The sequence below is a fragment of the Dama dama genome, chromosome 18, assembly GCF_033118175.1.
Source record: "Dama dama isolate Ldn47 chromosome 18, ASM3311817v1, whole genome shotgun sequence".
In the NCBI taxonomy this organism is placed as follows: domain Eukaryota; kingdom Metazoa; phylum Chordata; class Mammalia; order Artiodactyla; family Cervidae; genus Dama; species Dama dama.
In genome coordinates this window covers 31137643-31162572 of record NC_083698.1, presented here as the reverse complement: position 1 = coordinate 31162572, position 24930 = coordinate 31137643, and the positions used below count along the sequence as shown (strand labels likewise).

Sequence of the window (24930 nt, the reverse complement as noted above, 5' to 3'; positions counted from 1 at the left end):
TTCCTCTCTAAACGTCCAGTAAATTTTTCCAGTAAATGTTGTCTGTGCCTGGAGAATTCTTTTTCAGGAGCTCAGAACTTACAAAATAGATTTCTTTAATCACTATTTCATCTTAGTTATTCTGGATATCACAATATTCACAGGCGACATAAAAATCTACTGGTATCAACATTTTACCACTTGTAATTTTGGGTTCAATCACCAAATAGGATTTAGAAATCTCCTGGGAAAAGAGAGGCCCAAATCCCTGCTCTCTCTGTTGTTCCTTTCCCCTTCCTGATGCTCCCTCCAGTATGCCTTGTATCTCTTTCCTTCTGTTTCAAGAACTTCATTTAGCCAGTCTCTAATAGGCGGTATGCTAATGGAAACTTCCTCTATAGTCTTCCATGATCTGGGAATGTTTTTATCTCCCCCATCATTCCTAAAAAATACTTTAACCAAGTATCCACAGTTGACAGGTCTTTAAGCACTTGAAAAATAATTTGCCACTTCCTTCTGGTCTTTATGGTTTCAAATAAGAAATATATTGTCATTCACATTGGTGTTCCCTGTAGGTAATATGCTGTTTAGCTTTAGCCAATTTCAACTTTTTTGTCTTTAGTTTTCAATGATTTAACTATGAGTTTTAGCATGGATTTCTTTGGGTTTATCCTGTTTGAGGTTAGCTTAGCTTCTCGGGCCTGAAGGTTTGTCTTTCACAAACCTTGGACATTCTCAGCAGTTATTTCTTCCAATATTCCTTCAGCCTTACTTCTCTCCTTTCTTTTGGGACTCTGATGGTCACAAATGTTCTACATCTACATCATGTTACTGTCCCACAGGTCCCTGAGGCACTTTTCATTTTCTGTTTCATGGTGGGTGACTTGTATTGTTCTATTTCCAGGTCCACCGACTCTATCCTGTCATCTCCACTCAACAAGATTAAGCCCCTTCATCATGACTTTTGTTCTACGTTGTATCTTTCACTTATCTAATTTCATTCTGTCCTTTTTTCTTAATTTCTGTTTCACTGCTGATATTTTCTATTTCCTTTTGTTTTAGGATAATTTGTAATTGAATAGTGAAGCATTTTTCTGATGACTATTCCAAAATCCATGCCAAACAATACTGACATATGAATTATATCAGCACTTGTCAATTAAGTGTTTTTTTTCTCATTCAAGTTGTGATTTTCGTAGTTCTTGGTATGACAAGTGGTCTTTTTTTAACTATATTCTGGGCCTGGTGTCTATTATGTTAGGACACTCTGGGTCCTATTTAAAGTCTTTTATTTTAGCAAGCAGTTACCCTTTTGGGATTTAGCATCTAATTCTTAACCTACTTCTGTGAATTGTGGGTCAAGCAGCAGTTTTACATTCCGAGTGTTTGTGGTATTATTTTCGTCAGCATGGTTTGTCTGCAGTTGCTGGGGCCCCTGCTTCTGCTACCTGAGGGAGTGAAAGTGGTTCTTAAGCTTGGACCACCTCCTGTAGGAGGAGGCTATGGTAGTTTCCCCTCCCCTTGCCCCCTAGCTGACCCAGTGTCTCTGGGCGGGGTTAGAGAATTGCGTGCAGAGATCAAAAGAGGCTTTCTGGAGTAGGAAGCTTGCTGGGGCCAAGCCTCTTCCAGTTCTGCCTTCTTGCCCCAATGCCTCTGAGTTACAGAAGACAGCCTCAGAATCACACGGACAAAGCAGCTTCCTCCACCAGGCCTCATTTCTTTTTTAGAAAGACTGACAACCAGACAATTTAAGGCTCCATTTATTAAATAGTATCTGAAGTAACGCACAATTAATTATTAAAAGAGTACTTAACTGTTTTTCCCCCTAGCTTAAGTAGAACAAACATCAATACATTTTAGAACAGTTTTTCAGCAAATACTGATATGAAGAATCTGCCACCTGACTTGCCTGACGTGCCAGTAAACAGAAAAATCAATTAACACAAAGGCTTTTGCCAAATATTTCAACAGAGATGCCATTTAGCCACCAAGAACACCATTCAAACATTGTGTTAGTCTGAACAATAAATTAATAAGAGTTCTCAGAACTTCAATTTCTTCCTCTGTTAAATGAGATGATGTTTACACTTTACAAGAACATGTATTTCATGCCTTTGAGGAAGAAGATAATATGATGGAATGAGGGGGAAAATATTCTGTAATATTCTACAAACTTCTGCTTCATATGTAGAAAATATTATAGCTAAATATTGCAAAAAGTGTAACTAACATTTACTAATTTGGGGGGAGATTAAGATATGTTGTTATTTTATATTCTGAAATGCCCTGGGATTTTTTAACCTAAAAAAAGTGGAATCTGGGTAACAAGGTCCTATTGTATAGCACAGGAAACGGTATTCAATAACCTGTGATAAATCATAATGGAAAAGAATATGAAAAATAATGTGTGTATATATATATATATCTGAATTACTTTGCTGAGCAGCAGAAATTAACACACCATTGTAAACTAACTGCATTTCAACAAATATTTTAAAAAAGAGAAAAAAATATATATTTGCCTGACACAGTAGATACTTTAAAAAATGGCAGTTACCATTTATAATAGCAAAACAATATCCATCCTACAGGGTTAAATTTTTTAAATTTCTTAATGCAGTCTGATTTGTTTTGTGTTAGGCTTGGGTTTGCTTGGCCCTCCATTATTTTACATCCTTTTGCCATGTGAATGTGTTGTGCTGTCTCTAATTTCTCTTTTTCTCTAAGAAACTACATACCAGGCCAATCTCTCCACAGCCACCTACACTTACATGAAATCAATTTAGAATGAACACCACACCCAGTCTCAACAGAAAGGCCTCCGTGCAGAGACGGGGAGGGCCATTTGCATTGCTTTGCTTTCGTGACAGGGAACTGCAGACATCAGATGCACATGCATAAGGGGCTAGAAAATACCTTTTTAAAAAATTGTCTTCACACCAATGGACTTAAGTATGTATAAACACAGAGCCATTTATAATGCTCACAAAACTGTTCTGCCAACAAAATAAATAAAATCTACAAAAACACTGACATCAATAATGGTAACTGGATGGGATTTACGTGCTAGTCACTGAACGTGACGCTCTCCTTGTGAACATGGAACTGTCTGCCGGGGGACACAGCTCTCCAAGAGCCGGGCATGCCATTTGCACGAAGGCAAAGAAGGAGATGGGAGAGCTCCATCGTTCCCTTCGCCCATAACAGCACAGAGTCTGGGGGGGACACCTCAGTGACCTCACATCTGTCTATCCCCACTGATGTGAACAGAAGATTTAACACCAAGATTTATCAGAAGATTTAACAACAGTGTCAGGGCCATCATGTGACAAAAACAGCCTTCTACTGGAGGAGATGTGGGGTGTTTTTTGAGGGAGGAGACAGTTTAATAGCCTGGATTCACAGGCTTCACACCTACCTTTGCCCAGATAGCAGCTGACAGGCCAAGAACAGGACTGATGGCCAGAATCACAAGGGTGAGCTTCCAACCTTGTGTAAATCCTACTATAAAACCAGTGAAGAATGTTGCCATTGCCTGAAAGAACATTCCAATTTTGTCACCAATTCCTTCATTAATTTTGGAGACGTCACTGAAAGAAGAGTGTTAGAAATAAACATCAGGATTATGAACACCAGAACTCTCCTCCTGAATCTAGCTGAGTGCGTGTGTGTGTTTCAGTGTGGGGCAGGTCAGTTTACACCCAGGACTTTGCTCGGGAACGTCCCAGGCAGGCACCATGCCGCCCTAAGCTCACTCCCACAGGCCGTCTGGGTCTGGCACGTCCAGCCGCTCATTCACGGCCGGTCACGCGGGGCCTCTCATGCCCCGCCAGGGTTCTGGGAACGGAAAGACGCGTGAGGCGCGACCAAGACTCAGAAGGAATTTAGCTTCAGAATTACTTCTGAGGGATGGGCACTACCTCCAGGGATTACCTCCCGACAGATTTTATGACCTCGTTTCCATTCTAAAAGAATAAGAAGCACACGTCAGAGTTCAACACACACCCAGCTACTTACTCTATGAGCCGGGTGTTAAGTTCTCCAACGTCATGCACGTCAAACCAGCCTATCTCCTGTCGCATGATGGCATGAAAAAACTGTTTTCTGATTCTGTGCACTTGTCTTCCAGCGGCCAGACACCAGAACGAGACCTGGATGTAAGCAGCAATAAGCACGCCAGCGCCGATTCCGGAGTAATAGTAGGCGTACCTGGAGAACGGAGACAGCTGCACGCGCGCCGCTTTCCCGTCAGCGCGCCTGCGCCCAGCGGACCAGGCGCCCTGCCTTTCAGTCAGCCGGCAATCCTGCCCTCCCTCAGAGCAGAGCTGCGGGGCCGCGTCCAACCACGGCCACCCTGGCAGATGTCATGGTGAAGACCGTGCTTGCTGTTTGGGCTCAAATCCCAGTTCTCAACTGCTAGACAGGCTGACTTCACCTTTCGAAGTCCCAGTTTCCTAACTGGCAAAATGGAGATAAGAACTGTAACACAGTGGGACTTCCCTGGCGGTCCAGCAGTTAAGACTTCATGCTTCCATTGCCAAGGGCATGGGTTCAATCCCTGACTGGGGAACTAAGATCCCGTATGCCTCCTAACATGGCCAAGAAAAAGAACTGTTACAAAGTAATATATAAAAACACTTGCGTCTGCGCCTGGCACACAATTAGCATGTAGAGAAAGCCAGTTCTTGTGAAAGACGTGAGTGGTGCCTAAAAGCATCACAGCATTAGGTAAGGTCTACCAGTGTCATCCTGCATACCTGGGTTACCCCTGTATCAGCTGATGAACACTTGGGATGGTTTCTGCACACTGGGGAATGGAAAGAAGTGACAGAACTTGCCAGAAAGTGAAACCAAGAGATGGGAATGGTCACTGACCTTTTGGGTTATTAATCTGCCAAGAGACAACTGAGAATAAAAAATGTTTTTATACCATCTGCCCAACTGGCCATCATGAGTTATCCTGAAATGCTTAATCAATCAAGTAGCAGGCCCTCCAGTTTAAATTTTAACAATAAAAAAACATGAGCATCTTCTAAAACCAGACCCTTGATCAACTAGAAATGCCAAATTTATATTTCTTTATCTGAGTCTTCATATAGAAAAAAGTGAACAACTCGTGTGCTTCACTAAGCAATTACTTTTCAGGTAAAAACAAACATTCAAAAATGAAATACAGGATTCCAATAGTCTCACTTTTCAAAAACTTGCCACCTTCAAAGAAAAAACTTGTATGAATCATGCAGAAACTATAAAAATAGTGATGTAACAACCAGATAGTTGCTGATGTCGATGCTCACAACCTGATGTAAATGTATCTTCCCCAAGTTATACCTGGTAATGTACAATGTATTTATCAGGGAAGATAGAATACTAAATTTTAGTTAATAGATAACTCAATATTTATTATCCAAGTGTTAATGATACAGCAAGAGATAGCTAAAAACAAGTTCCTCATTAACAAGTGGAACGTGTGCTTTGAAAATGAGCTAATGTATTGTAAGCCACCAGTCTATGTTTACTCAGAAAGAAATACCTGTATTTAAGCGTTTATAAGATGATTACGGGCTTCCCGGGCGGTTCAAATGGTAAAGAATCCACCTGCTATGCAGGAAGCCTAGGTTCGATCCCTGGGTTGGGAAGATTCCCTGGAGAAGGTAACAACTACCCACTCCAGTGTTTTGGCCTGGAGAATTCCACGGACAGAGGAGCCTGGCAGGTTACAGTCCATGGGGTCACAAAGAGATGGACATGACTGAGAAACTTTCACTTTCAAGATGATTATAAGGCACTGTTTTTCATCAATATGAAAAAAGTGCCTCTCCATAAGAGTTTCTGGAGGTGTTTGCTTCTCAACTTTCAAAATATGGTCAAATATGTCCATTTTAATCAAACCTACTAGAGTACTTACAGGATAATATGAAATCATTTTCTTCTGAATCACCAACTCATGGCTTTGGCAAGTTTTATAAGCTGTTCTAAGAGCAAACTTCAAGGTAAGTAAATCATTAATGAAAGCTTCCAAAGCGAGTTAAGGTTAAAAGGACTATATTTATTCTGGAATGCCTTGTTTCATTGTTCAGAATAAGATGCTATCTATATTTTTAAAAATCCTGTTAACTGATCTCATTATATCATGACTAAAACTATCCAAGAAGCAAACTAATAATACAAAGCCATTGCAAATAATGTGATTCTTAACTTCATTTTAGATAAGCTCACTTCGAACCCCTCTAATTTCCCTGCAGATGATATTCTATATTTACCAATGCATACATCAGTCTGATCCAGGCTTAACCTTCACTTTAGAGTATCTTATGCAGCAAATTCTTTTATGGAAGAAAAAAACCTATACTAAATCCTCTTAAAAACTAACAATGATATTGCTCCCCTCAAAATTTTGAATCTTTATCATAATAGTGCAAAATTTTAAACCGTATCACAATTGGATTAAGACAGAAAGGCTTAGCAATAGTAGAAAAATGTCTACTTACGTGGTCATTTCCTTCTCCAGCTTCTTGCCATAATCTGTTTTGTCTATAGTACCTAGTTCACCACAAAACAAACATACACTGTTATGTCTCTTTATTTTCCATTAAAAATATGCATGTAAATAGAATGTCCTCCACAGTCAAGTATTAATAATCTGCTTTCCAATCCAGGGGACCTAGGTTCAATCCCTGGTCAAGGAACTAAGATCCCATATGCTGTGCATGACAACTAAGCCCTCATGCTCTGGAGCATGCATGCCACAACTGGAGAAGCCCATGCACAACAAACAGGAAAAGCCCACGCACCCCCAAAAAATTCCCACATGCCACAACTAAGACCCGACACAGACAAATGAGGAACTTTCAAAAAGATAAGCATGTAAAAATGAATCAAACTTGTGTCACTTAACAACCTACACAAAAACAGGTCGAACTAATTTAATTGCAATTATCTGTAAGTATCAGGGCATCTCTGCAAATCCTTTACTACGGCTGTGTGCAACCACACACACACTAAATTCAGTGAAGCTTACTTGCGAGAAGAAAGATGCATTGATTAAGGAGCCTGTCAGCAGAGATAACTAGTGTCCCTGCATTAAAATGTTTTATGAAATACCACTCCAGGATGACATGGAGAAAAATCTTTTCTGCAGGCTTTGTCCTGATAAATATCAGTGCAGACTTGACCCTAAACCATTTAGTATTTCAAACTGAACATCACATTTCTTCAGTTTTTATTTTAAAAATTTAAGATACAAAGAATGTAATAAATAACAGTGACCTCATTATGCAGTATTAGCAAATGTTAACATTTTAGGACAAGGTACATTAAAACTCCTCCCTCCAAACATACATATAAAACACATAAAACACCTCTCTCCACACACACACACACACACACACACACACACACACATGCGTGCATGCACTAGCCACTGTTCATATTCTGGTGTGAATTTTTCTTCAGATTTTATTTTCTATATGCAAGTATACACATACATCAATACACATACATGCTTATTTTAAAGGACAGAATCACAGTTCACATTCAGTGGCCAATTTTCCATGTCCGTGTGTGGGTATATGGGGCCTCCCCGGTGGCTTAGTTAGTAATGAATATGTCTGCAATGTGGGAGACATGGGTTTGATCCCTGGATTGGGAAGAGCCCCTGGAGAAGGGAACAGCTACCCACTCCAGTATTCTGGTCTGGAGAATTCCATGGAAAGAGGAGACGGGCAGGCTATAGTCCATGGGGTTGCAAAGAGTCAGACATGACTGAGTGACTTTCACATGTGTGTATATATGTGTATCTTTGTTTTTTCAAAGTTGCATCTATTTCAGTTGCTTCCAGTCTTACTGTTACACACAATGCTGCATTAAACATACCTGTCCACATATATTATAAATGGTGAATATTTTTGCAGGATACATTATCATAATCAAGATGGCTAGATCAATGGGGGGAGCACATTTTAAATCTTGTAGTCATTCCAAAAGTTACAATGCAACATAAGAGGGCCTAGTTCAGGTGAGTGTGCTCTTGACAGGTATGGGAAAGAAGAGGAAAAGTTTTTCTGGCAAAGAGGACAACATTGCATGTGTGAAGAATGAGTAAGCTGCTCTGACAGGAGTATGGGTGTGTTGTGTGGATGGAAGGAGGTGGATACATGGTTGAAAACATCATCTAGGCTCCCAGGTATGGGATATAAAAACTTGTAGACATTATGAGTGTATATATATATGTACATGTATATGTGTGTGTATGTATGTGCACATATATATACTTTTCTTCAGATTCTCCAACATACTGAGTGGAGTTCCCTGGGCTACACAGTAGATCCTTGTTGGTTTTCTATTTTATATACAGTAGTGCACACGTGATAATCCCCACCTCCTATTTAATCCCTCCCCAACAAGAAAAGTCAAACATTAAAGTGTAGCTTTTATTTTAATAAAATACTTGCTTAGATTCTTGACCACTTTCTCCTCCGGCTTCCAGAACCTCATTCTCCTGGTCCTCCCATAACGCCGATCCCTCTCGCTTGGTCTCATCCACCAGTTCCTCACGCCCTCTCCTCCCTCCATGCTGCTGCCTCGCAGAAGGTTACACTCACCCCCAGGGTGGGCTCTACACTTGTGCCGCTTCAGTGACCCCCGATCTGTCTGGGAGCCGCTCAAACCCTCTCCTTCCTCACAGCCAGTGTCTGCCTCAGGTCCCATCACCTCTCACATCTGCTCCAACAAGAGCCTCCTAACTGGCTTTTCTAATCCCATCAAGTCTTTATCTTGCCACCAGATCTTCTTTTGGGGAACAAAAATATAATTATACTGCCCCTGTTAATAACCTTAAATGACAGTCCACTGAATAAAGGACAAAGTCCAAGAGCCATAACATGCCCTATTAGTCCCTTTGCAATCTTACCACAATAAGCCACACAATGACTTTGCAGTTTTTTTCATCCCCACCGTTTCTCCTCATCCAGTAGCTAGGGCACTGTGCAGTCACCATCTTGGGTTGGGGGTAGGGGGCGAGGATACCACAGCATAAAAGGAAGCAGTGCCCAAGTCTGCTTGATCATCACGTTCCTGCAGCCTTTGCCCTTGGGATTGGAGAGGAAACTGGGCACGACAAAAGATGTTGCTTAAATTTCACGAGACTAAACTCTGTCCTTTGAGACTAAAAGCTACTTTCCACATACTGAGATGAGATGGAGAGGAGAAGTGCTGGCAGTTTTCCTCCTCTAAGCCTTTATTCATTCTCCTCTCTCTACCTGGACTGCCTTTTCCTAGTCTTTCTCCTGGAAAAGACCGGGCCTTCATGCATGAGCTCAGTATGACCTCTTCCCAAGTGGCTTATCTCCAGCAGGGTGACTCACAGGGTTCCAGATTAATCGACACACGATTCACTGACTAAGTCAACCCTAGAACAGACACGCCACGGTTTACATCCACCTCCTCCTCCCATCTCCACTGCTGCGAGCGCCTAGAGAACACGACTGTGTCACTTACCTTTGTGCCCCTGGCGCACACCCTGCTGCTCTGTCTGCTGTCCCTGAGCCTGTTCCCAAGATGCTCAAAGATCTCACAGAGCCAGCAACATGCGGACCATTGATAAGAATATTCCAACAATCACTCTATTTTGTACATGTGTCTTGCATATTGTAGGGTTAAACAGAGATACAGCAGACCACCACCTTACCACCTGGGGGAAGGAAGGCCTTTTCTAAAACCAAGCAAGACTGCAAAGAAATCTACAACTAAACAGGCTTTTGCCTGCAATGCAGGAGACCACCTGCAGGAGACTCAGGATCGATTCCTGGGTCAGGAAGTTCCCCTGGAGAAGGAAATGGCAACCCACTCCAGTATTCTTGTCTGGGAAATCCCATGGACAAAGGAGCCTGGAGGGCTACATTCCGTGTGGTTAGGGTTACAAGAGTCAGACACGACCTAATGACTAAACCACCAAACAGTGTCTAGCACCACAACTAAAGACTTCATACCATTTTGGAATCACATTTAATTACATTTTTATCTGACCCAAATATCTCAATAAGTTTAGTAGTTTTAACTACTGAACACTTAATAGTATAAATAACAAGTATGTGACATGGATACACTTGTGATTTCCTAACTGGTAAAATCAGATTATGTTATAAAGGTGTTTTCAAGCCATACTGCACATCACGCACTGTTCTAGATACTGTGGGCACAACCCAGAGCCAGAGTGCCGATTTTTCTAATCTCACTGGATTTCTGTGCAAGTAGGAAATCCTTTCACCATCAGACCCCAAACTCCATGTGATAGGGTACCACTGCTGAAACATTAAGATAGTTAACCTAAGATAGGAACTTTTTTTCTGTTATACCTTTCTTCCCATTTGAGAAGCTGTAATAGCCTGGCAGGCTGCAGTCCACAGGGGTCGCAAAGAGTTGGACATGACTGTGCGGCTGAACTGAATTGAATAAACAAGTAAATCAATAAATCAACAAGATAAGTGTAATAACTCATAAAAGGGAAATAAAGCAGTGATGCTACAGTAACTTTGGAGTGGACTAGGGACAAAGGTCTTTCTGAGGGAGAAATGAACGATAAGAAGCTGGGGCAGGTTCTACACGGCCCACAGCCAGGAAGGAAATGAGGGCATTCGTGGAACAGTGAGAAGGTCGCTGTGGCCGGGCTGTGCTCAGAGAGCAATAAGCAATGAGCCTGACGAGGCAGGGGGCGGCCAGATCAGGCGGGCCAGGTAGGCCAGTGGAAGACGCATTTACTCCAGGCTATGGAAAACCATCGAGGACAGATGTGACCTGCCATGTGTTTGTAAAAGCTCATTCTTAGGGACTTCCCTGGTGGTGCAGTGGCTAGGACTCAGCAATCCCAATGCAGGAAGCCTGGGTTCAATCCCTGGTCAAGGAACTAGTTCTCACATGCAGTAACTAAGAGTTAGCATGCTGCAACCAAAATCCAGAACAGCCAAACAAAGTTTTTCAAAAAAATTTTTAAAGCTCATCCTGAGAGTGTGTGGAGAACTAGATACTAGTGGGTGGGGGTGAGTGGAAGCACAGAGAGGAATTGGGAAGAAAAAGGATGAGTCGGCACAGGCTGCAGCTGGGACATATGTGGTGGCAACATATGCAGCGACTTCAGTACTGCTGCCAGGCGGTAGGAGAGACAATTAGCAGAGATCCTCCCCTCCACCACTTTCAGCCAAGGAAGGCTCTCTCTGAGCTGTTTTCCCCAGGCAGCATCTATGACAGACATCATTCACACAGGAGGATTCTCTGATTAAAGACATGAGTAAACCACTGCCTTCAGGGCCTGTCAGGTCCGTTCTAGCTCAAGAACGCTATGACTCAATTTCTCCCGTCATCTTGTGCAGGAAGCTCCATCAGACACAAGCAAGACGAACTTGGACCTTCTGCTTAGATGGTCACTCCCCTCTGGCACTTGCCTGCCACTCAGGGAGGCCGGGCTCATCGCAGGTGACCGAGGCGGCTCTGGGAGCCACAGTCCCTCCCGGCTGAAGAGTGGTACCTCGGGGCTGCCCTGCCTGATACACTAATATGTAAGCCCACAGGATGGCTTCTTAGGGAGAGAAAAGACCAAACGAAAAGTTGGGCTTGAAGCGTTTGCTTCAATTTTAGGCAGAATTTGAAAGCACCAATAGAGTGGGGAAAATACCAGAATAAAAGGCAGGATTCCTGGCCCAGGAATTCAGCAACGCCCACTAGCAAGCAATTCCATTCTGGCCATGTTGGTTCAACTTCCTGAGCATTGGTTTCTACATCTATCAAATTATGGGTTTGGGCCAGATGATTCTCTGGGCTCTTTTTCACCTATAAAATTGTGTGAGTTTGTCTCTCATTTATTCATCTCACTTCTTAAGCACCTAGAACGGGTCAGGTATTATCTATTTTCACTTTTTGCTGCTTTTTATATTATAGAGTTTACACTGTAACTAACCTACTTTTTAAAAAAGTGTCTCCCCCATAGTAACAAAACAGAAATCTGTAGTGTAGTATTCTACACTACTGCTACTATTCTAGAAAAATTAGACATATTTTGAGTTTTCACTCAAACTTAAAAAATAAACTGCCCACACTAAACAATATACTGCAAAATATTTTGCCATTAGTTGGTATTTGATTTTTCCAGAAATTTATCTCTAAGAATTTTTCCAATGAAATAGTTGGGAGCAGAGGAAATCCTTGAGCAAATAAAAAAAACAACCATCATGGAAATTTTTACAAAGTACTTAGAACTGAAATATCAGCTATCATTCTAGTTGGAAGCACACTCATCATGCTGGCCTTGAGGACACTGACCGCAGTGTTTCCTATATTTTCAACACCAAGGACACACACTCAAGATCTGCATATTCTTTATATGTTCATAGTTTAAGCAGAATATAGATATTATTTTGATTACTGGCATTTCACAAATAGTTTTCATGTTCCTCATATGAGTTTTAGTGAGGCAACAGTAGAAATGGTAAAAGATAAATAGAAAAGTAAGTTATTTCTACTTTTTTTTCCTTTTTCCCTGAATTATTAACTTGTCTTAGAAGTTGAGTGCCTCCTTTTCTCCCTTCCTCAGCCCACAGTCTGGTAACCAGAGACTAAACAGAACCAACCAAGACATAATTATAGAGAAAAAGAAAAGTCACCCATGTACCATCAACTGAACCACCAGAGACAAATAATCAAGAGTTTATTTTAAGGGTACCTCTGGGTGACAGTCACATCATGAGACATGGCAGATCTTGCCCACGTACTTTCATTTCTGGACTAACATGTAGTCCTCAAAGTGTCTTCCTTTCTGGGTCTCCCACTATCTACCTGATTCCTTGGACTTGGGGCTGGTCTGCATGGGTTCAAATAGTGAGTAACTCTATAACCTCAGTCAATTAAATATACTCAACGCTCTGAGCCCTGGTTTCCTCATCTGTAATGTACAGATAATAACAATATCAACCTCATGCCCATGAAGAAATAAAGGTGTCAGTACACATAAAACACCAAGAAGAGTGCCCAGAATATATTAAATGCTCAATAAATCTTAGCCCAGGAGACTTATAATCCCTTCAACTCAAGTGATGCCAAATCTCTAGGCCTACTATTTATGCTAAGATTCAGTCTCTCAGCTTTAACTGTCTGGATATCGTTTACACTTGTACCCAACCTGTCACCTTTAACACAACACGTCTAAAAATGACAATCACCTTTATTCAGGCTCATTTTCAGGCAGTGCACAGTCTCATGAGGAAGATGAGAACTCACAGAATACTACAGAACTTCAGCACTGGTTAAGCTCTGGTCACACGAGTGGACCAGAGTTCACAAGGCCCAAGTCAACAGAGATTTTAAAGCAAAGGCAAAATTTAACAAGATGGAGATGCAAGGGAGTAGGATATCAGGAAATCAGGTCCACACCAAAAAGATAAATAGAGAAAGGTGTTACAAGAAGAGAAAGCTTATAAGGGGTCTATTACAGCAGCAGAGGACATGCTCGCTCAAAAGTTTTTACGACTGTCTAGTTAAAGCCTATGTTTACTGTAAAACTCCCAGACTTTCAAGAGCCTTAGCAGATCCAAGCTTTCTTAAGCAAGGAATACTTCTTGTCCAACAAGGAGGCTCTGGTACCTAGTCTGCCCCCATGAAGAGGTCACGAGGTTCTACCTGGAGAAGGACAAGAAGAAAGGTCTGAGAGTGCCTGGGGTCCCAGAAGCATCAAAGACCTCGCTCGCCCTCATCTTCAGGACCAACATCAAAACCTTTGAAATCCTTCCCATCCAGGCAAATTTCAGGACATCTGGAAGTCTGACTCTGCAAACAGGTTTACAACAGAATACTGACTGTCCCAAGGTAAAAATTACTGTAGAGATAAATCATAAAGGCACAGAAGGATATATGACAGGGGAGAGGCAATCAGGAGTAGTGGTGAGAGAAGGGTATTAGCTTTGTTTTTTATCTAACATTTGTTTTTAAATGTTTTCACTTGTTACACAGAACATGTCTACTGTATGCACGAGAGAGATACCATCTGACCACACTTGGTTATCACCTCCTCTTGGAAGCCTCCCATGATTCCTAGATGGAGCCAAACACCCATCCTTTCCTTCCCAAGTATTTTGTGTATCACTGTATCATAGCACTACTCATATCCAACTGCACTGGTTGGCTCCCTGTCCATTCCACCCATCATACCAAGTTTCCTGGGGGCTGGAAATGCTTCTTCAGGACACATACTGTTGCTGGTACATAGAGCACTCTGTCAACTTTTTTAAAAATGCACAAGAGAGTTGTGAGCTGTTTTATTTTAGGCAAAATGAGGGCTATAGTCTGGGAGATAGCACCTCAGATAGCTCTGAGAAACTGCTCCAAAAAAGTGGCGAGGGAAGGACAGCATATATTCAATTTTGGTAAAGGGGGAGTTCATGCAAAAAAAGCACTTATCTTTGCAAAGGTTTTCTGCTAGTCAAGAGAAACTAATGTCACCATGAAGGAAATAAGTGCTTTTTTAAATATGAGGAGATGCAAGAACTGGGCTCCTAAGATCAAATCCTGAAAACATCTATCTGAAGACCTGTTCTGCCAGTTCTCCAGAGCACAGAGTGCCTCATTTCTGATCTCCATCTTAAACTCCCCTAGAGGGAGTAGCCATAAATAGTATAATAATGTCTGTGGCTTCCATGAAAACAGCCATAGATAATATGCAAACAAGTGGACCTGTCTGTGTTCCACTAGAACTTTATGTATAGATACTGAAATTTCAATTTCATATTATTTTATAATGTGTCACAAAATATTTTTCTTTCATTTTTTCCCAGTGATTTAAAAATGCAAAAATCACTCTAAGCTCACAGATGGCATAAAAAGAGGCAATAGGCCAGATATGGCCCACGGGCCATAGTTTGAGGTTCTTGCCTTCCCTAAAAGGCATGGCTAGCAGTCCACAGTTACTAAGGAAATGCACCTGAAAAGGACAACTTCACACTGATAACAGGTGCTGAGTGACTTGCAGTATGCCTTCCAACAACTATAAAAACTGAGTTAGTGTCACAGAGTTCTGAAAAGATAAGATGAGACAGGGAGCCATATCACTGCAAGTTATGAAGGTTCATTTGCGAGGAACATGGAAGCATGAGCTTCTCGTTGATCATTATAACAAATATTAACAATTATTGAGCACTTTTTTATTACTAAACCCTCTTCTGTGAGCCTTAAGTGAGGAATCCATTTAATTCTCACAATCCTTCTATGAAGTAGGTTCTACTGCTATCTAACTGTTCCAAAGATGAGGAAACTAAAAAGTATGAAAATAATCCCCCAAACTTCTTAACTAAAAAGTGACAGAGGTGGAGTTTCAGAGCCAGGCAGTCCTACGCTCCGGAGCCTGCACTTTAACTAATGAAAACAGCTTCTCCTAAGAAGGCAGCAGAGACAGAGACAAAACGTCCAAATAGTTCTCTAAATTTCCCCAAGACTGGAAGAGGGAGCTGGATGGGAAGGACTGGCAAGGAATGCAACCTGAACTACATCCCCATGTGGAAACTCTATGATCTGAACATCTCTGAAGACACATGCCGAGGAGGAGCATGTCTCCACAGCTGGACCATGTTGAGAACCTATATATGCTACTAGGTAACTAAGTCAGGTTACTGTCCATCTCACATGTAAATATAGACCAGGTAAAGCCAAGACACAGTAATGGTTAGTACTCCTACTTAAAGAGATTGATTATTTTCTTATGAAAGTAAGGGCCAAGTAATTTTTCAGTGATCGAGATAAAATGTATGTAAATGTTAATGCAGTTTTTTAAAAAAAAAGACCAGTTGAACACACATCCCAATGTTCATAGCAGCATTATTTGCACTTGCCCAAGATATGGAAGCAACCTGTGTCCACTGACAGATAAATGGATAAAGAAGATGTGGTGTATATACACATATACAATAGACTACTACTGAGCCACAAAAAAGAACAAAATCTTGGCACTGGCAGCAACATGTGTGAACTTCTATGGCATTATGCTAAGTGAAATAAGTCAAAAACACAGACGAATACTGTATGATATTATCAATTATATGTGGAACCTAAAAAAAAACCCAACAAACTAGTGAACATAATAAGAGAGACGCAGACCCACAGATACAAAGAACAAACTAGCGGTCACCGGAGGACTGGGGGAGAGTAGGGGAGGGGCAACATAGGGATTGGAGGGGGAGGTACAAAACTCCTGGGTGTAAGACAGGCTACAAGGGATGTAGTGTACAACACAAGGACTACAGTCAGTACCTTATAATAACTGGAAATGGAAAACAACTGTTAAACATTATATAAAATAAACATACACAAAAACGTTTCAAAAAATAAAAATAAAATTTGAAAAAGACCAATCCACACAGTTCAAGGTGAGTTTACTGTGGCCCATGCAAGCTCAGCTCTGCTAGCTTCAGGTAGCCATGTAATAGTCCACTCTTCCCAGGCGGGGCCAACCTCCAACAGTTGTGTTAACAGCCCAATATTTCCTGATTAACACAGCTGAGTTCAGCACTGGCCCTCCATGGAGTACATGCAGGTCACAGAGTGGTAAGTAGAACACCTCCCAAAGTTAGATCAATGTGTGTGTCTGGACTCAATTAAAAAATAAGTAAGATCAAAATGGGTCACAGATGTACATATAAAGTCGGCTGAGCTACCACAGAGCACTGGAAGAGTCTAGCATTGTAAGGTGGTAACACAACTCCAAAGACTGCTAAATTACAGCATGCATGGGCACCAATGAACACAGAAAGCCCTAAACATTTCCTTTTGGTGACTGATATGAAAGAAAGGTACCAGTCCAAATGCGATGCAACATCTTCTGACTGGTCCCTTTGAAGGAGCTTACAAACACAAGAGAATTTTACAGAGCTCAGACACACAGTAAGATTCTCTAGCCCAACTCGTTATCGGCATTCACATAAAGTGAAGTAGTCCTGCCGCAGGGTAAAGAATGTGCTCTTCAGGATCACACACACACACAAAAAAGTTCCTAGGACCCACAGACAGGTATCAGAGGATCCATAGAGACCCCCAAACAGCATGCATATCTATGTGCTTATTTCTGGGGGAAAAGATTCATAGCAATCATCAGAGACTTAAAGGTCCTGCAAAATCTATGTCATTAAATCCTGGAATGCACAAACAGGCCTCTTCAAGGTTTCCACGACTTGGGTGCACATCAGGCTGTAAGTCTTTGTGCATTTTAGTTCAAATCAGCATACACTTGACCAAAGGTGACTTGGGAGCTCACAGTTATGAACCAGTTTCTCCTCAATCAAGTTCAAGGATGTGAAAGTGTGACACCCCAGTCCACTCACTTTCTCACTCTGCTAAGAAACCTGTTTTAGTTTTTTTTTGCCATGCCATGCAGTTTAGGAGATTTTTTTTAGTTCCCTGACCAAGGATTCAACCTGGGCCCTTAGCAGAGAGAGTGTGGAGTCTTAACCACTTGATGGCCAGGGAATTCCCAGAACTTATTTTAGGTTTCCTTTCTTGATCAGCCAAATGTCTTGCTTCCTATTTGACTGAGAAGACAGGTTCTACAAATCCTCATGTCCAAGTACACCAACCTTTGGGCACTGACTTTCAAATACTCTGTCTTCTCACCCGTTATTATTGGTGAACTATTCATGCCTGTACTTCAAGCAAGTATGTCCTCTTAAGCATAAGTTTCCTTCCTTTCTTAAGGACAGCACTCAAACCAATCTCTCTCCTCTCCCCCAAAGCATCACTTTCTCTTCTATCTTGGATAATTTCTATTAGCATACTAACAAGCTGTTAATCTCCCATCCTAAACACACACACAGCTTCTCTTGTCCCCATTTCTCCATTTTTATGTTTCTAAAAAGCCCAACCTGTGACAATGCCCAAAATTAAATTTCTGGTATTTACTGCCAAAACTGATCTCCCTCTATCTTCCTCACCTCAATTGACAGTAACTGCATCCAGCTTATGCAGTTTCTCAGACTAAAACTTTAGAATCATCTTGGATTCCTGTCTCTTATACCCATAATCAATATGTCAGGGAACTGCCTAACTGATTCTTACTTACTATTCAAATACCAGATTAAGTTCCAATACCTTTTCCTGAAACTGCCTGGATATTTCTGACTTCACAGAACTCTCTTTTCCCATCTATCTCTACCTGCACTTCCACTGTATGTTCTAATGACTGTGAATATCATCTTCTCAAATTCATTACAGATATGAACTATAGCTCAGACCCCTCCATCTCCTGCAGCACTAAACATATTAATGCATACTTAGTGAGGACTCCACAAACCTCACTGTGAGTCAATGACTTTTCATCAAGCTTTCAAAAAAATCAGTACCACAAACAACACTTACTTGCATTAGTTGTGTTTGAAAAAGTTATGTTTCCTAAATTTCCAGCAGCTGCAAAGCTATCCGTCATGTCTCCAAACACCAGCATCATGAGGGGGAGTCCAGCTCCATGGATGATGGCAGCCAAAGTCCCCAGCACCATATACAACCTATCGAGCCAATTTGAATAGCGAAACTAAAAAAGGAGAAAATACAGACAATATGAACAATTAGCACAATGTCATGGGTGGTTAACTCTACTTTCCAAATGTATCCAAAATCTAAATAGTTAGCTCTCAGAGTACTATTGCAACCACCTTGGCCTAATAACCTAAGAGAAACAGACATTTGCTTCTTTTTTTTTTTTTTTTTGAGTTTTGACTTTCTTCTTTATATTGGACTTAGCTCACCCACTTAATAAAAAATTAACATATAGTTGATTTATAATATATTAGCTTGAGGTATACAACAGTTACTCAATAATTTAATGGATTTTACTCTAAAGTTATTATAAAATAATGGCTATATTCCTTATGCTGTACAATATATCCTTATAGCTTATTTATTTTATACAGTTGGTTTATACCTCTTAATTCCTACGCCTATCTTGCCCCTCCTACCTTCCCTTTCCCCACAGATAATACTCTTGATCTCTGTATCTGTGAGTCTGTTTCTGTTCTGTTACATTCATTTATTTTTCAGATTACACATATGATAACATACAGTGTTGGTCTTTCTCTGGTTTATTTCACTAAGCATAATACACTCTAGGTCCACTCATGTTGTTGCAAAAGGCATGACTTCATTCTTTCTATGGCTGAATAGTATTCCATTGTATGTATATGTGTTGTGTATACCACATCTTCTTCATCCATCTGTCGATGGACAATTAAGTTGCTTCCACATCTTGGCAATTGTAAATAATGTTATTAAGAACACTGAGGTGCAGAGATCTTTTTAAATTAATGGTTTCGTTTTCTTCAGCTCTATACCCAAGAGTAGAAGTGTGGTTCTGTTTTTATTTTTTTGAGGAAGCTCTATACTGTTTTCCATGCTGGCTGTACTAATTTACAGCCATACCACCTTGAACGTGCCTGATTTCATCTTCTTTCTTCTCTTACATACGAGGGCTTCATGAGATGCACAGGACATTCTGGAACATTACAGAGATATATAACGGCTCAATATAAGAAACATAGTATTTGTGACTCTGATTCCCAAGAGTGGAAGCCACTTTTCAGATCAAGATTTTTCTTGGTTAAAACACCATCACTGCCAAAGGTCCCTCTGAGAACACCACTGAGGAAACATGTTTTGCTGCTTTCAGAAAGTGGCTTGGGTCAAATATCTGCTGCCTAACAGCACTAGCATAAATGTTAAGTGGTATTAATGTAATTAGGCCTCCATGCCTGCATGCATTCTCAGTCATGTTTGACTCTTTGTGACCCCACAGACTGTAGACCACCAGGCTCTCTGTCCATGGAATTCTTCAAGCAAGAATACTGGAGTGGGTAGCCATTTCTTTCTACAGGGGATCTTCCCAACAGAGGACTTGAACCTGCATCTCCTGCAGCAGCAGGCGGTCCTTTACCACTGAGCCACCTGGGAAACCAATTAGGCCTCCATGAGAAGGAAAGGGAAAGCAATGAGTTATAAACATGCTTCCCAAAGACCAGAGCAGATCTGCATATACTCTTTAATTGCAGGCAAATCACAAGAAAGAAAGAGTGAGCTCTTGAGACGCAAACCTGATGGGAAGAGAACACAGTGAGGGGAGTGGGCGTGGGGCTGTGACAGGCCCACCTGGGAAGCAATGAATACTTCTCCCATATGGGAGGATCTTCCTGACCCAGGGGTCGAACCTGCATCTCCTGCACTGGCAGGTGGATTTACCTTCTATTAAAAACCATACAGTGGAAAAGTATCAAATTCCTCAATAGAGGAAGAAAAGATAAGTGATATACAAGGATTTCCCTCATCGCCACTCCCAAAGTACTATCTACCTCAAAAACTAATCACTGTCTGGAATAAAAGTAAGTGGGCCATGAATATAAACATTTACTAAATGCTACTCAATGACTGAAGAAATCCAGTAATAAATACCTAAAATACAATTCAAATTAAAAAAAAAAAAAAAGGATATTCAGTATATATTCTACATGCCTTGACAGCAGGGTATACAGAGTGGAGAAGACACAAACGAGCGAATGGGTCATTCCGTCCTTTGTGAAAAAGCTTCATAAAGAAGGTGATGCTTCCTCCCAGATTCGAAAGCTTACCACAGGTTGAAAAGCAAGGAGGGGGACTTCCCTGGTGGTCCAGTAGTCTAGCAAGAAATAATGTGTGTGATTAAGAATAATTTGGAGACCAAGTAATGCAGATAGCATGTGGACCATTGTTTTATGACCTTAAGACAAAAGCGAGAGAGATGATGGTTACTAGAGAGGGTTGTAATGCCAAGGGATAACTATTTAAAGAAATCTTCTACATGTTTGTAGGTAAAAGAGTCAAAGAGAGCATTGGTGAAAACACAGGAGGGAAACTGAGATGCCACAATGTCCTAGAAAATAATAGAAATAACTATTTTGAGAACCTGGAGTGAGGGATCATCAGCAGGCATGATAACTATTAGGAGAGACAAGATATTCCCTGATGCCCAAGACCCCTCATATCTGCCAGGGGGTAGAGCTCCTTCCACAGTGGAGGAATCCAATCTGTCATCACCTTAATCAAGCGATCAAACTCGGTACCATAAAAAAGTAAAATACACTGACATTTGGTGTTTCCAGGTGTGATGAGACATGAAGTACACAGCATTCCCTATGCAATTTTCTTACCAAAACTACTTAGCAGGAACGTATTAAAATCTTTAGACTTAACTCTCAGTTATAGGGCTTCTCTGGCAGCTCAGATGGTAAAGAATCTGGCTATGCCCTGGGTTCCATCCCTGAGTCGGGAAGATCCTTTGGAGAAGGAAATGGCAACCCACTCCAGTATTCTTGCCTGAGAAATCCCATGGATAAAAGAGCCTGGGCTACAGTCTATGAGGTTACAACAGAGTTGGAGATAACTGAAAGATTTGTACTTTTTTTTTTAGCATATAAGAAATGCAAGATGTGGAATAATAAGTTAAATGACACCAGAACAAAGGGATAAAAACTGTCCAGAAGGTGAAGCATTCTATAGGAAAATTGGTACCATATTTTTCAACACGTCAATGTTATTTAAAAAGAGAAGAAAACAGAACAAATCAACTGGAAGACACACTTAGCGGAGCTAATTGTGAAAGTTCAAATATGAACTATTACATAATACTGAGGAATTAACATTCATTTTGTTAAATATAATCACTTATTATGTTTTAGAGCAAAATTTTTGGTAGGAAAAATTTTTAAGAGACAGAAATGGAGGTACTTAGAAAATATCATGAAATCTATAATTCCAGGTGAAATATATGTAAAAAATGTTAACAACTACTAGTTATAGACAATGGTTATATGAGTATGCATTTTCTATTTCACCTTTCTACATGGTTAAAAAATCAAAATAAAACTTTTTAAAAGGAGAAAAGGTTCTCCAATAGGGAAAGGTATGTCTCTTCGTCTCAGGCTAGAAGGAATGAGCTAAAAGTGAGCACAAATACAAACAAGTGTCTGAGGATGAGGACAAAGTTGAAAAAGTACAAAACCTCATATTTATTTGTGACGTGAGGCAAGACTGATTTCTGGAGGGCATGTGGTAAGAAGATTTTGAGAGGGTAACAGGCAGGAAGGCCAGGGGTCTCCAAATGGAGGAAACAGGCTGCAAGTGTCAGACATCTTTTCTCTCTCTCTTAAGCAGCAGGAGGAAGCAAACAAGTGTTGGATTTTTTCCCCTTCTCTATGCACATTTAGAAAGAGGTTTCTCTTAAAATTCTGTGTTGCCATGACAATACCTGGCTCCACCTGAGCTTAACTTTTCTCAAACCATGAGCTAACCAATGGGTTTTTCTTACGGAAATGTTTGTCTTAAGCTATGTTAATGGACTATGCATTTACCCTAGACTCTGTCTTCCAGTCTTTTCTGCCTAAGACTCAGAACCACCTTGACAAACTCACGCAAAAGTTCTCTTAAGCTGTGTTGATGAGACTGTATTTGCTTGGAAACCTGCCTTTCTTCACGATTCATGTCCATCATTTTATGGCCGGGAAAACTCACCTCGTGCCAGTGTTATCTCAAACTGCATGTTGTGGGTGAGGGGCCTGGTGCCAGCCTCTGAGTTTTGAGACATTTCCTTTCTCTAATCAGCAGACTGCTCGTAGCAATCTAACATCCGGCTAAAGACTAGCAGGGGGGCACTCTTTCTGCCCCCTTCTGATGTCTATGTTAGAAGCTTTCTATCTCATTTATTCTTTAATAAAACTTTATTACACAAAAGCTCTGAGTGATTAAGCCTTGTCACTGGCCCCAGATTGAATTCCTCTCCTCTGGAGGCCAAGAATTCCGGCATCTTTCTCGGCTCAGCAACAACCTTTCAATTTGAGGGCAGCAGTAACACTGCTGAATAGGACAAAAGCCTCAGGGCAACATCCCACCTCTGTCATTTACTCAAAAGGAGACTTTGAAGGGAAAAAATCTCTTAATAACCTTGACCTTCAGTTTCTACATTTATGAAATGAGGAAAATACTCGTATACAGAAAGTTTCACATAGCTGTTATGAGACTAAAACCAGTACTTCATACTAGAAACATTTATTAGGCATATGATATAATACTAATATACAATATAAGCAGGTACTCTCATCGGTTTTAGAAATATAAAATAAGATTCTTTAGGAATTTACAGTAAGGGATCAAGTAGACAAAAAAAAAAAAGTAACACATAGGGTGAAATGTAGGAAAGTGAAAGTGAAGTCACTCAGTCATCTCTGACTCTTTGCAACCCCATGGACTGCAGCCTACCAGGCTCCTCCATCCATGGGGTTCTCCAGGCAAGAACACTGGAGAAGACTGCCATTTCCTTCTTCAGGGAAATGTAAGACAAAAGTTTATTTACAATTAAAGCCCTTTAAACAAGGAAATGAAAACTGTTTGGTCAGACACTTATAGGGAAGAGAGAGGGGATGAACCAGAACCACATGGGAGACAGGATGATCAGCACTGAAACTCAAGGGGTGGACTTCCCAGGGCAAAGAAGTAGAAGGTGCTGGCAGGGGAGAGGCTTAGGTAATATCCAGCAGGCAAGATGGCGAACATGATCTTACCATGGTACCTGGCTGGAGGCCAAAGTCAATGAATTCATTCATTCATGCATGCATTCATTCAACATTCAAAAAATATTAAGCACCTAGTAAGGCTCAAGCGTGGGTCTAGGTACTAGCAAAAGTGACTAAGACAAGCTATTTCTCCTCATAAACCTTATATTTTACTAATATGCAAATAGTTAAAGAGAAAATAGACATATTTAACAATCATTCACAATATTCAACATTCATTCAGTACGTAAGTCCCTATTGAAGTTCCAGGCACTGTTCTAGGATCCTGGAGCACAGCAATGAAGAAAACACACCAAACCCCCCTGCCCTCAAGGAGCTTAGATTCAGGGAGAAGACAAACATAAACAAGAAATCAGACAGTGGTTAATTGCTCAGGAGAAATATCACACGGAGTGAGGTGTCATGGTGACAGGTAGCTGGCTCAGACTGGTGGGGCAGGGGAAGTCACTATGAAAAGGCAACATGTGAGCTGAGTCATCAGTCATAGGAAGGACAAGGTCACGTGACAATCTGGGAACAGAGGATTCCAGGCAGAAAGAACAAAGATCCTGGGGTGAATACAAGCCCTGTGTGTTTCAAGGACCAGACATGATGACCACTGTGGCCAGAAGGTGAAGGAGACCTGTCTCACATGAAATTAGAGATGAGACAGAGGTCAGGTTACAGATGGCCTTTGATGGCCAGAAGAGGGAGTTTGTTTTTATGCTAAACCTCCCATCTGAGTGTAAAAGAAAGGCCTTTCTTAGAGGGTTTTCAGGCAGGAACTGAGGTGACTTGATGTGACTACTATGAGTAGGATAATTTGTAGAAGAGCTAATGTGGAGGAGGGTGACTAGGAGGTAGAGAGTGGTTGACAGAACCAAAGTCCAGAGCAGGAGTGGGAGGCAGAACAATGCCCCACCTCCCGAGCTTGACCACATCCTAATCGCAGGAACCTGTGAATATGCTTCCTTCCATGATAAAAAGGACTTTGCAGACATTAAGGATACTGAGATGGGGAAATTATCCTGGATTATCCAAGTGGGCTCAATGTCATCATAAGGATCCTTACAAGAGGAGCCAGGGGGATCAGGGTCAGTAGTAGGAGAAATGATGAGTGAAGTAAGGAAGGGGCCCAGAGTCCAAGAAGGCAGGAAGCCTGTAGAAGCTGAAAAAGGAGGGAAACATTCCCTCTTGGAGCCATGAGGAGAATCCAGCCCTGATGGCACCCTGACTTCAGCCCAGTGAGACTCTGAGCCCCAGAATTATATGACAATACATTTGTGTTGTTTTAAGCCACTAAGCTAGTGGTACTTTGTTCCAATAATAGAAAATGAATGCTCAAAGTAAAAAAAAAAGG

The 24930-nt window shown here is 41.1% G+C and overlaps 1 protein-coding gene across 2 annotated transcripts in view; it reads right to left on the bottom strand.

The window, feature by feature from the left end:
• The window catches only part of LOC133072159 (ATP-dependent translocase ABCB1), a 99896-nt gene that overhangs the window by 63706 nt on the left and 11260 nt on the right, over positions 1–24930 (bottom strand). For both annotated transcript variants that reach the window (XM_061165111.1, XM_061165113.1), the window contains 4 exons: positions 18361–18532; positions 6471–6522; positions 3997–4188; positions 3398–3569 (listed from right to left, as the gene is read on the bottom strand). In XM_061165111.1, the coding sequence (XP_061021094.1) occupies positions 3398–3569; positions 3997–4188; positions 6471–6522; positions 18361–18532 (588 nt within the window). The remainder of the gene's footprint in view (positions 1–3397; positions 3570–3996; positions 4189–6470; positions 6523–18360; positions 18533–24930) is intronic.